The sequence below is a fragment of the Hyperolius riggenbachi genome, chromosome 5 (genome assembly GCF_040937935.1).
Source record: "Hyperolius riggenbachi isolate aHypRig1 chromosome 5, aHypRig1.pri, whole genome shotgun sequence".
In the NCBI taxonomy this organism is placed as follows: domain Eukaryota; kingdom Metazoa; phylum Chordata; class Amphibia; order Anura; family Hyperoliidae; genus Hyperolius; species Hyperolius riggenbachi.
The window spans coordinates 144,087,333-144,101,906 of record NC_090650.1 but is presented as its reverse complement, the minus strand read 5'-3'; the positions used below and the strand labels follow the sequence as shown (position 1 = coordinate 144,101,906).

Here is a 14,574-nt window from a genome sequence, read left to right as displayed (position 1 = left end):
CATTTCCACAAAAAAGTCCCAGTTTTGCACAAATGAGAATATTTACAAAAGTTGAGAGGCATGAGGAAAAAAAAACACATTTTGCACAAATCACAATACATGCAAAAATGTCTGGGCATGCAAAAAAATGTAAAAAATTATTTTTAGCAAACATTTGGTTTATCAACATATGAACTATGGAGTTAGTAAAATGACCATTATGATTAAAATGTTAAAATGTGAACTACCGGTACATGTATTTAAGACGTGCATTTGTTACAGGGTAAATATAACTGTTAATAATTTTTTTCAACGTGGCTGTCACTCACAGTAGGCATTATTACTTTGAAGCCTCTGATGTTTTACTGGTTTTGAACTAGTACGCCTACTCATGGAAGATTATCTAGGCTTCCTTTGTTGATTCTTATACTGGGCATACATAGCTCATTTTTTTCGGCTCGATTCTCCCGTTCGATCGTTTTACTGCTCGATTCCGCAGTCAATTCTTTTATCTTCTGCTCGTTTTTCTTATCTTTTTCCATTCACCGCTATCTGGAATTGAGCGGCGAATTGATCGTGTGGCATAGGGATGACAGAGCGGTGCTTACGTGACATCACATGGCGGGTGGGGGTGCAGCGTCTTCAAACAAGTTGGCCACAGAGTGACGAGTAGATCCACTGGACAGAACGCTAGGGGGTCGGCGGTCAGCGACTGCTGTACAGATGATTATCAGACACTTAAGCTGACTTTAGTCAAGCATGTGTATGAGCCTTATGAGGTTATTAAAGAATCCTTCTATTCATATTAGTCATTTAAAGTATGTTTGCATTTATTTTGTCTACTTATAATCTGAAAAATTGTTATCATGATTTAAGTTGAAATTAACTTTTGCAAGGTCTATTTAAATTACCTCTCATGTTCCTTTCAGAGGCACCCAGCCATTCCAGTGTTTTTACAGATGATACTATCTCTGGAGCAATTTGTCTCTCTGTAGAGTGACAAAATAGACAAAATGTTGAGTGATCTCTTATATGTCCAATCCATTCAAATAGCATCAATGCGTTAGCTTGGTATGGGAGACCTAAAACGTTTGTAGCTCTTGACTTCTGAAGAACAAGAAAAAAAGTGTTAATTTTAAAGTGTATTCCTACTCAAAAACCATTCCAGAAAAAAACTTAATGAAACGCTTCATTTAATAAGTTTTGTTGTAATAACATTCATGTTCTATTTTATTTTCATTTCAGGTAGTAACCAATATGGGAACATCAATGGAAACACAATAGTGACCACAGGAAGCCTTCTGGATGATCATCATTGGCATTCTGTTATAATTGATCGCCATAAGAAACACATTAATCTGACACTTGACAATCATGTCCAGCATTTTAAAACTAATGGGGAATTTGTTAAGCTAGATCTGGATTTTGAAGTAAGGAAAAAATATATATTTGTATAATATTATTATTATTATTATTATTATTATTATTATTGTTATTGTTATTACCATCTATTTATAAAGTGAAGTCTGTTGGAACAATTCAATATTCAGAACTGATATGCTGTACATTTCCCATTGGAAAATTTCCTTACAAAAGGATCTGAGTTTGAGGCAAAGTTCTGTACAGATGCATCACTAGCCTACAGGCTAGTGAAATTTTATGTTGATAGAGAGGGGGAAGGAGGAGGACCAACAGCGTGGCGCTTACCATGTGGCACAGAGCAGACAAGGTGAGTGTAGAACAATAGGCCGGCACCTGTCCTCTGTCCCTGTCCTCGGCCCCCCTCCTGTAGTGTGCCACCACACCGGGCATCCCCCTTCCTTCCCGCAGCATTACAGAGTTCAGTGGTGACAGTGGGGAGGAATAAACGCAGCGCATACAGACTCACCTCCTCCTGGTTCCAGGCACTGGAGTTCCTGTCTATACCAGTGCATAGCTGGTTCAAGTCAACAATTAAAAGGAACCTGAGGTGAGAGGGATAAGGTGGCTGCCATATTTATTTCCAGTTAACCAATACCAGTTGCCTTGCTGTCTTGCTGATCTTTCTGGCATCAGAAGTGTCTGAATCACCTGAAATAAGCATGTGGCTAATCCAGTCAGACATCAGTCAGAGCACCTGATCTGCATGCTTGTTTAGGGTCTATGGCTAAATGTATTATAGGCAAAGGATCAGGAGGTAAGCCAGGCCATTTGCATTGTTTAAAAAGAGATTAATATGTCTGTCAGCCATCATATCCCCCTAACCTCAGGTTCCCTTTAACTTGTTCATGTTGGTGATATACAAGATGAATCTGTATGTTTTGCAATGCAAAAAAAAAACATATTGTGATCTTGGTAATTTCTCATGTGTGTCATTATCTTGATGCATGCCACTAGTTCTTCTGTCTTCGTAATGTAATTTCCAGGTTTAGCCATTGTTTCAGTTTAGGTACACTATCTTAATGCCAGTATAGGGAAATTAATTAAAAAGCTGCAAACAAGAAATGCCACAATATAACCTTTTTCATTGTTAGTAGACACAGCCGCACAATATAAAGGAAATGGGATTCGTTTTTTTTCTCAAGGTTGTGTTGTCTAGGTTATCAGAATAAAGTTTATTATACTTAAGATTTTATAGATTTTACAAACTTTCTGAGGCCTTGAATTATCAGTAAACCTCACTAAAGTGAATGTGAAGCTGAATGTCAGTGCCAGCACATATCCGTAGTAGCTGGAAATATCCGTAGAAGCTGGAGTATTAATAGTGTGAGCAGTGCTGATCGGATACCTCATTATCCTATTCGAGTTTGGTTGAATTCGGATAGTAAACTATCCGAATTCACTCGAAGTTCGATATTCGAGTTAATCGAATATCCGATTCGACCTCGGATATCCGAGTCTGTATTCGAGTAAAATATTCGAGCTGGCCTTAAATAGCTTTTAAAACTTGTATTGGAGGTCAATTATGCATGAAACCACCTTTTTTTTATGAAGAAAAACATCAAGTGATTATGTGGTGATGTAGTAGTTATAAAAAAGGTATCAAAAATAGTAAATTAACTTCATAAAAAGTGTTTGCATGAGAAGGTGTGTCCAAAATGGTTGTAAGTTGGAAGTCTTCATTTACGTCGTCTTCATCCTCTTCTTCTATATCTTCTTCTTCTATATCTTCTTCTTTTTCTTCTTCTTCTATATCTTCTTCTACTCGAATCTTCTTCATTTTCTACTTCTTATATCTTCTTCAATTATCTTTTTCTTCTTCTATATCTTCTTCATCTTCATCTTCATCTTCTTCTTCTTCTTCTTCTTCTTCTTCTTCTTCTTCTTCTTCTTCTTCTTCTTCTTCTTCTTCTTCTATTTCTTCTTCATCTTCTTCTTCTATATCTTCTTCTTCTTCTTCTATATCTTCTTCTTCTTCTATTTCTTCTTCTTCTTCTTCTTCTTCTTCTTCTTCTTCTTCTTCTTCTTCTTCTTCTTCTTCCTCTTCTTCTCTATCATTATATTATGTGTCTTGGTTTTCCTTTCTTTTGTAATATTTTTTTTTACTTCATTTGTGGAAATATTTTATTTTAATAACACCATAGTTATATTTGTGTTGATGGCATAATAGGTAGTGGCACATTGCAAGCCACAGCGCCTTTTTCTGTGTACCCTGGCGGTGGTAAAACACAGACATCAGCAGGAGGAGGAAGTAGTTGCAGCTATTGTAGTGTGGTAATAGCTGGTAGGAGAGTGGGTGGCAGCAGAAAATAGTTCTTCTTCTGTTCTCCCTTGCAGTGGTAGCAGCACACAGACAGCAGAAGCTCAAGGCAGCTACAGGAGGAAGAGTAGTGTGTGGCAGGCAGTGTGATGTGACTGACATAATAGGCCCTGGGTCCTAGCGGTGGTACCAGGGCCGTAAATAAACACCATGAGGTTCCAGACAGCGGTCGTGAAGCCCACATTGTGTCCAATACACAATTGGGACAGCACAGTTTTCAACCCGGACACCTCTAAAATATTTTTTTTTCAAAAAATGCAGCTATTTTTGAGCGTAAATAGCTGGTGGCGCGTGGGCAGCAGCACCTTGTAATGTGTTCCCTGGCAGTGGAGACACAGACAGCAGGAGGAAATACAACAGCAGGCAGCGTGAGGAGGATGAGTGTGTGGCAGTGGCAGTAGGCAGGCGGGCAGTAAGACATAGCTGGTGGCGCATGGGCAGCAGCACCTTGTAATGTGTTCCATGGCAGTGGAGACACAGACAGCAGGAGTAAATACAACAGCAGGCAGCGTGAGGAGGATGAGTGTGTGGCAGACTGGCAGCAGGCAGCAGGAGGGCAGGCAGCCAGACATAATAGGCCCTGGTTCCTAGCGGTGGTACCAGGGCCGTAAATGAACACCATGAGGTTCCAGACAGCGGTCGTGAAGCCCACATTGTGTCCAATACACAATTGGGACAGCACAGTTTTCAACCTGGACACCTCTAAAATAATAACACAAAATTATTACATTTTTTTTTAGAAATGCAGCTATTTTTGAGCGTAAATAGCTGGTGGCGCATGGGCAGCAGCACCTTGTGATGTGTTCCCTGGCAGTGGAAACATACAGACAGCAGGAGGAAATACAGCAGCAGGCAGCGTGAGGAGGATGAGTGTGTGGCACAGTGGCAGACTGGCAGCAGGCAGGAGGGAAGGCAGCGAGACATAATAGGCCCTGGTTCCTAGCGGTGGTACCAGGGCCGTAAATATATACCATGAGGTTCCAGACAGCGGTGGTGAAGCCCACATTGTGTCCAATACACAATTGGGACAGCACAGTTTTCAACCCGGACACCTCTAAAATAATAACACAAAATTATTTAAAAAAATAATTCAGAAATGCAGCTATTTTTGAGCGTAAATACCCGTTGACCCACCGCATGATCCAGCCCTCTCCCGACATTGGCCATCACAGAGCGGTGAAGTGCAGGGATGGCCGTGCGTGTGAAAAAAATGTCGGCTGGGGATTGGCCAATCGGGGGCTGCACACATCAGGAGCGCACGCATGTCGCTCCCCTCCTGCACAAGGGAATAAGGCAGGAGTTGGGAGGACATGGCCCATGCCAGCAAGCCGTTTAGCTGACGCACGCGACGGCTGCTGGGAGGCAGAACCCTGACCACCCCCTGGAAGGTGTTGCTGAGCAGGGTCTGGCGACGCCTTTTGCTGGCACGGGAATCACTGGAGGGAGCAGAGGAGGCCACTAAGGACTAGCTGCCAGAACAGGCCTCAGTGTCGGCAGCAGTAGTTGCAGAGGGAGGAGGAGCAGTGCGTTTCTGACGCAATCCTGCTGGTGCTGCTGGAGGAGGTGGAGGAGGGCGGGTGGCTGCTGCCGACGGCTTCACAGTGGTGGCGGGTGTGCCACTGCCAGCTTCTTTCAACTTCATGAACTCCTCATGCTCATGGAAGTGTGTCCCTGCCAGATGGTTCACCAGAGAGGTGGTGCCGTACGCAGAGGGCTCCTTCCCACTGCTGAGCTGCTGGCGGCACTGGTTGCAGGTGGCATACTTGCACTCCACATATGGCAGGGTGAAAAAACTCCAAATTGGGGAGGTGAAGTTGCCCCTTCGGCTGGAAGGTGCTGCTGCCGCTGGTCTCCCTGTGGTGGTTGGGGGGGGGGGGGTGTTTCTTGGTGCGGCTGGTGGCACTGGCAGAACTCTCCTCCTCCGGATCAGCACCCTGTGTGGCCTGCATACCACGCCCACTTCTGATCCTGCCTATGCCTGCGATGCTGATCCTTCTAGCAAGGCCCACAGACGCATCCTCCTCCTCCTCCTCAGAGCTGATGACATCCCCAGGATCTGCCACCCAGTCTCTGTCCTTCACCCTGTCATCATCATCCTCCTCCTCCGCAAACATGTCCTGCTGGGATGACCCCACAAACTCGCCTTCTGCATGCATAGGCTGAGGGACAGTCACCACTGTCTGACTGTCCAAAGCATCATCCCCTAAAGTGCCCATCAGCATTTCTTCCTCCTCCAATTCTGCCGCAACAGCACTCCATAGCCCCGCTGTACTTGGGGATAAGAAGAAGATGCTGCTGAGTGACAGGGTGCTGGTGTTGCCCGCTGGGGCTGGAGAACTGCACTCCTCCTCCTCCTCCCCAGGCAGTGCTGGGCGGCTGCTGCTGCTTTTGCGAACAGGAGTGGTGGTGATGGTGGAGGACTCGGTTCCAGAGCTAATGGTGGCCTGCTCATCCACCATCAGTTCCACCACAGAGTCTGCGTCCTTCTCCTCAATAGGACGGCTACGACTTGGCGGTGGGAGGAACATCTGTGCCACACGCTGCTGCTGTGTCTCTTCAGCGTGACTCCCAGCTGTTGGGCGGCCAAGGCGTCCATGACCAGTGGCTAATGGCGGAATAGCCACTGGTGCAGACGCAGAACTGCGCATGGTGGTGGTGGTGGCGCGGCTGCCACAACCTCCTCTCTTGCCGATGCCCTTGCTGCCCCTGCCCAAACCGCGGCTGCCAGTGCCAGACATCGTATATTTTTTATTATGCAAATGAAAAAAAAAGTTAGGTATGTAAAGGCGGGTGGGACAAGTGGGGTACTTTAATGGGATGGGACTGGTGGTGGTGGGTGTGTGAGGTGACGGACAGGTGTACTATACAGCAGAGATCGGTGTAGCGCTAACGAGAGAGTGTGCAGTGCGCACACAAAGACCCTAGCTGATGCTGACTGATGGTGTCCCTATACACAGACTACAGTACAAGTCAGCAAATACACAATACAAGTAATATAAACAATAGGACGGGTGTAGCACTAACGAGTGGGTGCGGACAGCGCAGACGTGCACTGCGCACACAAAGACCCTAGGTAACGCGGTGACGAACGGTCCCTATACACAGACTAGAGTACACTACAGTACTAACTAAACAATAGAAGAATCTAGCTAAACAATAGAACAGGTGTGACTAGATTACAGAGAGCAGATACAGGACAGGTATAGCAGTAAAGCTGGGCCTTGCTAACTACAAAATAGTACAATAATCTATCTAACACAGAAGTAGTACAGTAGAGTAGGACAGGTGAGAGCACAGGTAACTAGAGACTAGAGCACAGAGCAGGGCAGGCTGCCTTGCCTAGGCACAGGGCCTAGCTGCTGCAGCTGCACCAGTGACAGTCTCTCTCCCTAGTCCCTAATCACACAAACTAAACTGCCTAAAATACAATCTATCTACAATACAAAGCAATACAGGTGAATATCAAGTGTTGGAGTGTAAAAACGCTAGTGGTATTGAACAATAAATGCACTTGCACAGACAAAAAGCACTGGAGCAATCTCTCAGTACAGTCAGTCAGTAAGTCGCAAGCAGGACGAGTGAGGCAACATGGCGCCAGCTATTTATAGAGGGGGGCTTGGCCAGGCTCCCCCTCTGTGATTGGCTGCAGTCAGAGGGCTGGGAGCCCTCTGATTCGCTTGTGAGGACTCAAGGTGACGTCTGACGTGACGCTATCCGAGCGGATGACGCTATCCGAGCTCAGATAGCTAGGATATTTCCGGATAGCTGATTGCTATCCGAGTGCTCTCGGATAGCACAGCCCGGATAGCTAATACTATTCGAGCTCGGTATTCGAGCTCGAATAGTGAAAAAAGAGCTAGGATATCCGAGTATCTCGGATATCCTAGCTCGGATGAGCATCACTGACTGTGAATGCTGTACCACTGGGAAAGAAAATAATAATGTCTTGGGTATTACAAGCCATGGGCATTTTCTGAGTGAGGCCAAAAACCTTTCCTCCATCTACACCTGGCAAGGTGAAAATAAATCCCTTCTATTTTCCAGGCTATAGTGAATATATGGGGCACTTTTTGTTTTTTCCAAAACCTACATAAACTCATAAAAGTGTGTTTGAGGTAAAGAAGCATATATACTAAAATGCAGACAGAGATTTATGTGTTCATGTTCAGCTATTAAAGAGGAGCGATAACGGGATATAGTAGAATGTAATACATTATTAAAGCGGTATTGTCACCATAAAAATCAAATTTCAACAGCAACTGGTCTGAGTGTATTAAGTGAGAAAGATGCTAATCCTGCATTCAAAACTATTCTGCTGTTATGGTTTGTAATTATCACATACTTTAGGAGCACTGGCCCTAGTGCCAAACAGTGCCAAAGAGTAGCATGCTGGGAGTTCTTTTTATCTATAATATATTCCTCCTCTTCCATTTATTTCCCTGCCTAGCTGCTTATCAGAAACACCCTCTGATTACTTGTGTTTACAAGCAAGGCTGAGGTGACTCAGTGATTGGATGTGTAAATAAAAAAAGACAGTGCAGTTGTTAGTATACAACTATACACCCCAGTGGGAGTGTCTGAAGACTCTGGGAGGAGGGCAGCTAATAAATACTCAATGAGCAATAGAAGGGAGGGGGGAAACAAGAGTCAGGGAGGATATGATGTCAGCATTAGCTTGGCAAGATGGCCACTGCCTAGAATAGGATTTTCTGCTTTTCCTTTATAAAATTCACAGGAATCATTATGTGGATAGCACAATACATCTGTTATGTAAGTAGAAGTAGTATTTATCTACTTATATATGTGTTTTTTATTTCTAGGTTAGCATGGGTGTCGCTTGTTCTTCCTTTCATATGTTAATTATTCTGGTTCCAGCATTAGAAACACTTCCTATATGCATACATTGCTTTGCATTGGTATGTAACGCCACCCTCCTAGTAATGCTTTGTCTAGGCTATGAGTTCACACAGTGTTCTGCCCCAAGGCATTCTGGGTAAGCAGGTATTTGTTCTGCTCAGTTCACAATAAACACATAGTCCACAGTGATGCACCTTGCCATCAGTAAATCTGTGATAAATTGAAGTATGTAAATAAGGGTGAGGAAAGATTTTACAATGGGTAAACAGTGACTAAATAACGTATGCAGTAATATTGTAAAAAATAAGCAATCTTATTCATTAAGTTATAGTCAGTTAAGTTCCTCTTTAAAGGGACCCTGAACAGAGCTGCAAAATGGAAAACTGAGCTTTCCTGGGCCTTCCTCCAGCCCCTTTAACCCATGAGGACAGCAGCGTCTTTTGGGTCCCCTCCATTGTCCTGCTGGTGGCTCTGCAGGCAGCGTCACCGAACGGGAGTTACGTGCAACTGCATGTGTGCAGAGCATCTGTGGGTCCATCACAATCACGTGCCCATCGCTGTGAACATCCTGCGCATGTCCGGTTCATTCTTTCAAGAACTGCGCATGTGCAGAATGCTCACAACAACTGGTGCGTGATTTTGCAGTTGCGCACAAGTCCTGGCCGGATTGTGCGGCTTATAGAGCCACCAGTGGAACAAAGGGGGGACCCAGAAGTCAGAGAGACCTCACGAGCTATGGGGGGATGGAGGAAGCCCCAGGTAAGTTTAGTTTTCTATTTTGCAGCTTTGCTCAGAGGAATAACATTCACTTTGCCTTCCTTCGAACTGCCTTTATTTCTCTGCACACACTACCTGACATTTTAGCTACTGCAGTGAAGTAATGGACAGTCAGGTGGATGTGACCAGTTGAATCTTTGTTTTTGTCAGTATCCCTGAGAATTTTTTAATCAAAAGTATACAAGGGATTTTATTCTCTCAGTATTACATGAGTAAATATAGAGGTAGCAAAAGATCCAACTTTGCACTATATGCATCCTTGAAATATCTCCAAAATGTGTAAAATAAGCATGGTCTAGTTATAGCACTTATTCAGATGAGAGATTTTAAATGCTGTTTTCCAGCAGTTAAAATATGGCATGAGATAAACAGAATTTTTTGCACCTTCTGTTGTGTGATTTCTCAGGAATTTCTTGATTTATTTTTTTCCTCTCAAAGACAACGCTTTAGTATTAGCAGCTGTGATGCAAACAGTCTGTTTGTCCTGTTGTCTCCAAACCAAGTCAGCCAGCTAAAACTTTTACAGTAGATAACTTTTGAAGAATAATGTTTTTTTTAAGTTATAGATTACAAGTGTTATTTGCAATCAGTGCCCAAACCAGAAACACGTCTTTATTATAATTATTGTATATTTCTATTGCACTTAAATCTTCTGCAAATCTTTACAGAGTATAAAATCATGTATCTAACCAGGGGAGGACTGGGACCTTTTGGCCTGGGGGAAACACAACCTAGAGGCCCATTCCCGGCAGTCCCAGCCCAAAGCCATATATTTTTTGTGAGCAAACGTATTAAGTGTAGAGCAGCACAGCATTACATGCAAATACATAGATTACCTACCTCCCCCCACCCCCAGCGACCCAGGCTTGGGGTAAAATAAAAGTTGCTTTTAGTAGTAATCAAAAGCCTGGGTCAGGGTGACTGCTATTCAGTTTATGGCAGAAAGCGCAATCGGAGCTGAATTTATAACTCTGTTTTCTGACAGATACTTCCAGTAGGATAATGCTCCATGTAACAAAGCTCACACCATCACAAACTGATTTCTTGCACATTATAATGATTGTGTTCTCCTATCGACTCCACAGTCATCAGATCTCAATTCAGTAGAGCACCTTTAAAATACTGTGAAACAAAATGTGCAGCTGAAAAATCTGCAGCATCTGAGTGATGTTATCCTGTCAATAGGCCTCATAAAGCTAGCCTCCTCATCCCAGATCGTCCTCCATCTGTACTGTTTCTCCCCACGAAGGAAGAAATTAAAATTATATGGGCTGAGGGGACAGCGTGGTTAACAAACTATAAGTGAGTAAATATCAAGGGTGCCCTATCTGTTATTACCACTCCGTAGCTAAAGGAATCACTGTAGTCGTATGAACACAATGTCCCGCTGCTGCAGAAACCTCTTCCCAAGAAACAGGGCTGTTACAAGCCTTTTTGTCACCCCTGGAACCTGTGTTACCTCCCCCCTCCCTAAAAAAAAAGCAAAACAAAAATCACACACTATAGAACCCACCCATATGGTATAAACCTCATGCCATGCAGTACATGCGGCCACCATGCACCTTAAAAAAAAAATCAGCAGCTACAGTATTACGTTGCCTACAAAATAAGTTCCGACATGATGGCCTCACAGAACAACTTCAGGTAAAATGTCCTTCACATTGCAGGATCAGATTATCAAGCAAGACAGTCTTCATTTCAGAATACCTTTTCACAAACATTATGGGATATGCAATTATGTTACCGCCTGTTAAGGTGCGTGGACACACATCACTTCCGCCAACGACGGGTCCCACAGACCCTCCCGTTGGGCAGATGTTCTGCCGACATAACATAATGTATGACCAATTTTGTAGGGGTTACCAGTTAACTTATCTAAATGTTTTTGTTTTTTGGGGGAAATCTGTATTTCTCAAAAGGAAATATGTAAAAACATAGGGAAAACATAAAGTCTCCATGCAGATGGTGTCCTGATCCAGATTGGAACCTGGGACCCCAGCACTGCAAGACAAGAGTTCTGTGAAGTTCTCAGTCAAGAGTGGTAAATTTTTTTCAAGAATTTTATGGCCTCCAATTCTTAAGCCATAATTCACCAAAATATGTCAGAATAAAAGCCCGGTAGACATTCTGCATATGAATAAAAGACCACAACAAGTCAAAATCCAGGCAGAGGTTGGTGCAGGGGGCAGGTGGAGAATAGTCAGAATTCAGGCAGACATCGGTGCAGGCTGCAGGCTGAGAGTAGCTCAGCTCAGGCTGGCCCCCTGTGTTTACCTGAGTCCCGCATGACTCAGGCTTCTTCCCCCGGCAGCCGTGATCCACTTTTCCTGCATTCTCTTTCCCGGGATCCCCGGCGGCCAATCAGGATGGCCGAGCATTGGTGCAGCATGACGTCGGGTGACAAGAGTATGTTTTATTCCAATTAAAAAAAAACCCTTGCCACGCTTTTTTAATGAATAAAAATGTTTTCCCCATCAATTATATATATTTTTGATTGGAATGAAACATACTCTTCCTAAGTGTCAGCCAATGAACTAGACAAGGCATGTCTTCCCTTGTTCAACGCTGCTCGTCTCTGCTGAGGGGGCACAGTCATGTGAGTGGTGTATGGGAACGCCCGAATGACGTAGAGCACAGCGCCCAGAGCGAGCACAGGCCGCAGACTGGACTGAAAACCTGCTCAGCCGTACTAGCAGCTAAGCGGACTGCGCAGACGCAAGGTTTTTAAAGCGGCAATTCTAATTGCTGTTCGATAAGGCGACCCTGGGGAGGGTCGGGGCCTGCAATAGAACATGGAATAATATAACAGAGCACCAGACAGTGACAAGGGAGGCGCTGATAGTCTGCTATGAGGACTGTAATGGCAATAAGGTACATAACTTTTTTTGTCCGTTCGCGTCGTAATTCCTTTAAGTGTGATTCTTACAATTATACTTATTGTTAAGGTGATTATTTTGATAGGGAACATTTTAACATTATATCATGTTTATGATCTTAACAGTTGACGTTTGGAGGAATGCCTTCGAGTGGAAAACCAAACTCAAATGGTGGGAAAAATTTCAAAGGTTGTATGGAAAGCATTAAATACAATGCACTTAACATCACTGACCTTGCCAGGAGAAAGAAGATGAATTCATACAATGTGGTGAGTTGGAACATATGCGTCTGACTTCAATTTGTAGAGTACAATAAGCACTATAATCATTCAGTGTTCTTTATTAACATTTTTTTTCCAAGTAAATAAAATTTTTTTTAGCAACTTACATTGTCAGTGCAGAATAAGAGATTCTTCTACTGATCAGGCTTAGAAAGGTTAAGTGGGGGCCAATGAGGGAGCTGGTGAGCCTCTTCTTTTGGTCTATCTGTGGTAGTATTTATTCATTAAACGTCAGAATGTCATTTGAAAATATAGGTCCCCTGAATTCAGATACTGATGGGTAGCTGTGCTTTCTTTATATGCACAGTACTGGTGTCTATACTGTTTAGATGTTGTTCATTCTAATGTAAACCTAAGGTGGGAAGTGCTTGAGTAAGATTTCTCCATCCATAATTCTTCACAAAAAGAAGTCAGTCAAGCAGGGGCATAACTAGAAATCACTGCTCCCCCCTTTCCCTCTTGCAAATCTTTGGATGAACACACACACACACACACACACACACACACACCCCTCGTTTTCATTACAGCTAAACTGAGAACCAATGTTATTCAGTTGGGTAGTGCACACTTGAATGTGTTTTCACCATGCAGATAAAAAAAAGACAGCCGTGATGCACTGCAGGCATTTTCTCTATCAATTACATTGGCTTCTGTGATAAAACATGCATGTTTTTACACATACGGACATACATGGGTGTGCAGAAAACTGACAGAAGATTGTGCCCTCAGCTTATTACACTCACTCTGTCCATCTCTGATGGAGCAAAAATGTCTCTGCAGACTTATCCAGCATCCAGGGGTGCAGCTAAGGATTTTGTGGCCCCAAGCGGACTGTAGGAAGGGGCCCCATCCGCGGCGAAAAACGGGCGTGGCTATCCCGCATAAGTGGGCGTGGCCATGACATGGGTGGAGCTGGAGGGCAGATTGGGGCGGGGCTGTTTGCGGGGAAAATGGATGTGGGGGTGATTGAGGCGCGCGCAGCGCGCCGCGCCGAAAAATGGATTTGGCCATGCATTGTATGGGCGGAGCTTAACCGTAGCACAGCAAATATAGCCAACTATGACCATTAAATAATAAACGCAGCAACAGTTACCCTAGACACCAGAAAATAAAAACGCAATTTGTGCAACATTTCAACAGAAAACAAACAGAATTTGGGCCACATTTCAGCAGAAATGAAACGCAATTTGGGCCACATTTCAGCAGAAATGAAACGCAATTTGGGCCACATTTCAGCAGAAATGAAACGCAATTTGGGCACATTTTCAGCAGAAATCAAACGCAATTATGGCACATTTTCAGCAGAAATCAAACGCAATTAGGGCCACATTTCAGCAGAAATCAAACGCAATTTGGGCACATTTTCAGCAGAAATCAAACGAAATTAGGGCACATTTTCAGCAGAAATCAAACGAAATTAGGGCACATTTTCAGCAGAAATCAAACACAATTTGGGCACATTTTCAGCAGAAATCAAACGCAATTTGGGCCACATTTTCAGCAGAAATCAAACGCAATTTGGGCCACATTTCAGCAGAAATCAAACGCAATTTGGGCACATTTTCAGCAGAAATCAAACGCAATTATGGCACATTTTCAGCAGAAATCAAACGCAATTAGGGCCACATTTCAGCAGAAATCAAACGCAATTAGGGCACATTTTCAGCAGAAATCAAATGCAATTAGGGCACAGTTCAGCAGAAATCAAAAACGCAATTAGGGCACAGTTCAGCAGAAATCAAACGCAATTAGGGCCACATTTTCAGCAGATATCAAACGCAATTAGGGCCACATTTTCAGCAGAAATCAAACACAATTAGGGCACAGTTCAGCAGAAATCAAACACAATTAGGGCACAGTTCCGCAGAAATCAAACACTATTAGGGCACAGTTCAGCAGAAATCAAACACTATTATCGCACAGTTCAGCAGAAATCAAACACTATTAGGGCACAGTTCAGCAGAAATCAAACACTATTAGGGCACAGTTCAGCAGAAATCAAACACTATTAGGGCACAGTTCAGCAGAAATCAAACACTATTAGGGCACAGTTCAGCAGAAATCA

General features: G+C 43.6%; 1 protein-coding gene across 10 annotated transcripts in view; it reads left to right on the top strand.

Annotated features, from left to right (window-relative positions):
- Window positions 1–14,574, top strand: part of CNTNAP2 (contactin associated protein 2) — a 2,604,396-nt gene that overhangs the window by 1,026,657 nt on the left and 1,563,165 nt on the right. For all 10 annotated transcript variants that reach the window (XM_068236339.1, XM_068236338.1, XM_068236337.1 and 7 more), the window contains 2 exons: window positions 1,225–1,409; window positions 12,354–12,497. In XM_068236339.1, the coding sequence (XP_068092440.1) occupies window positions 1,225–1,409; window positions 12,354–12,497 (329 nt within the window). The remainder of the gene's footprint in view (window positions 1–1,224; window positions 1,410–12,353; window positions 12,498–14,574) is intronic.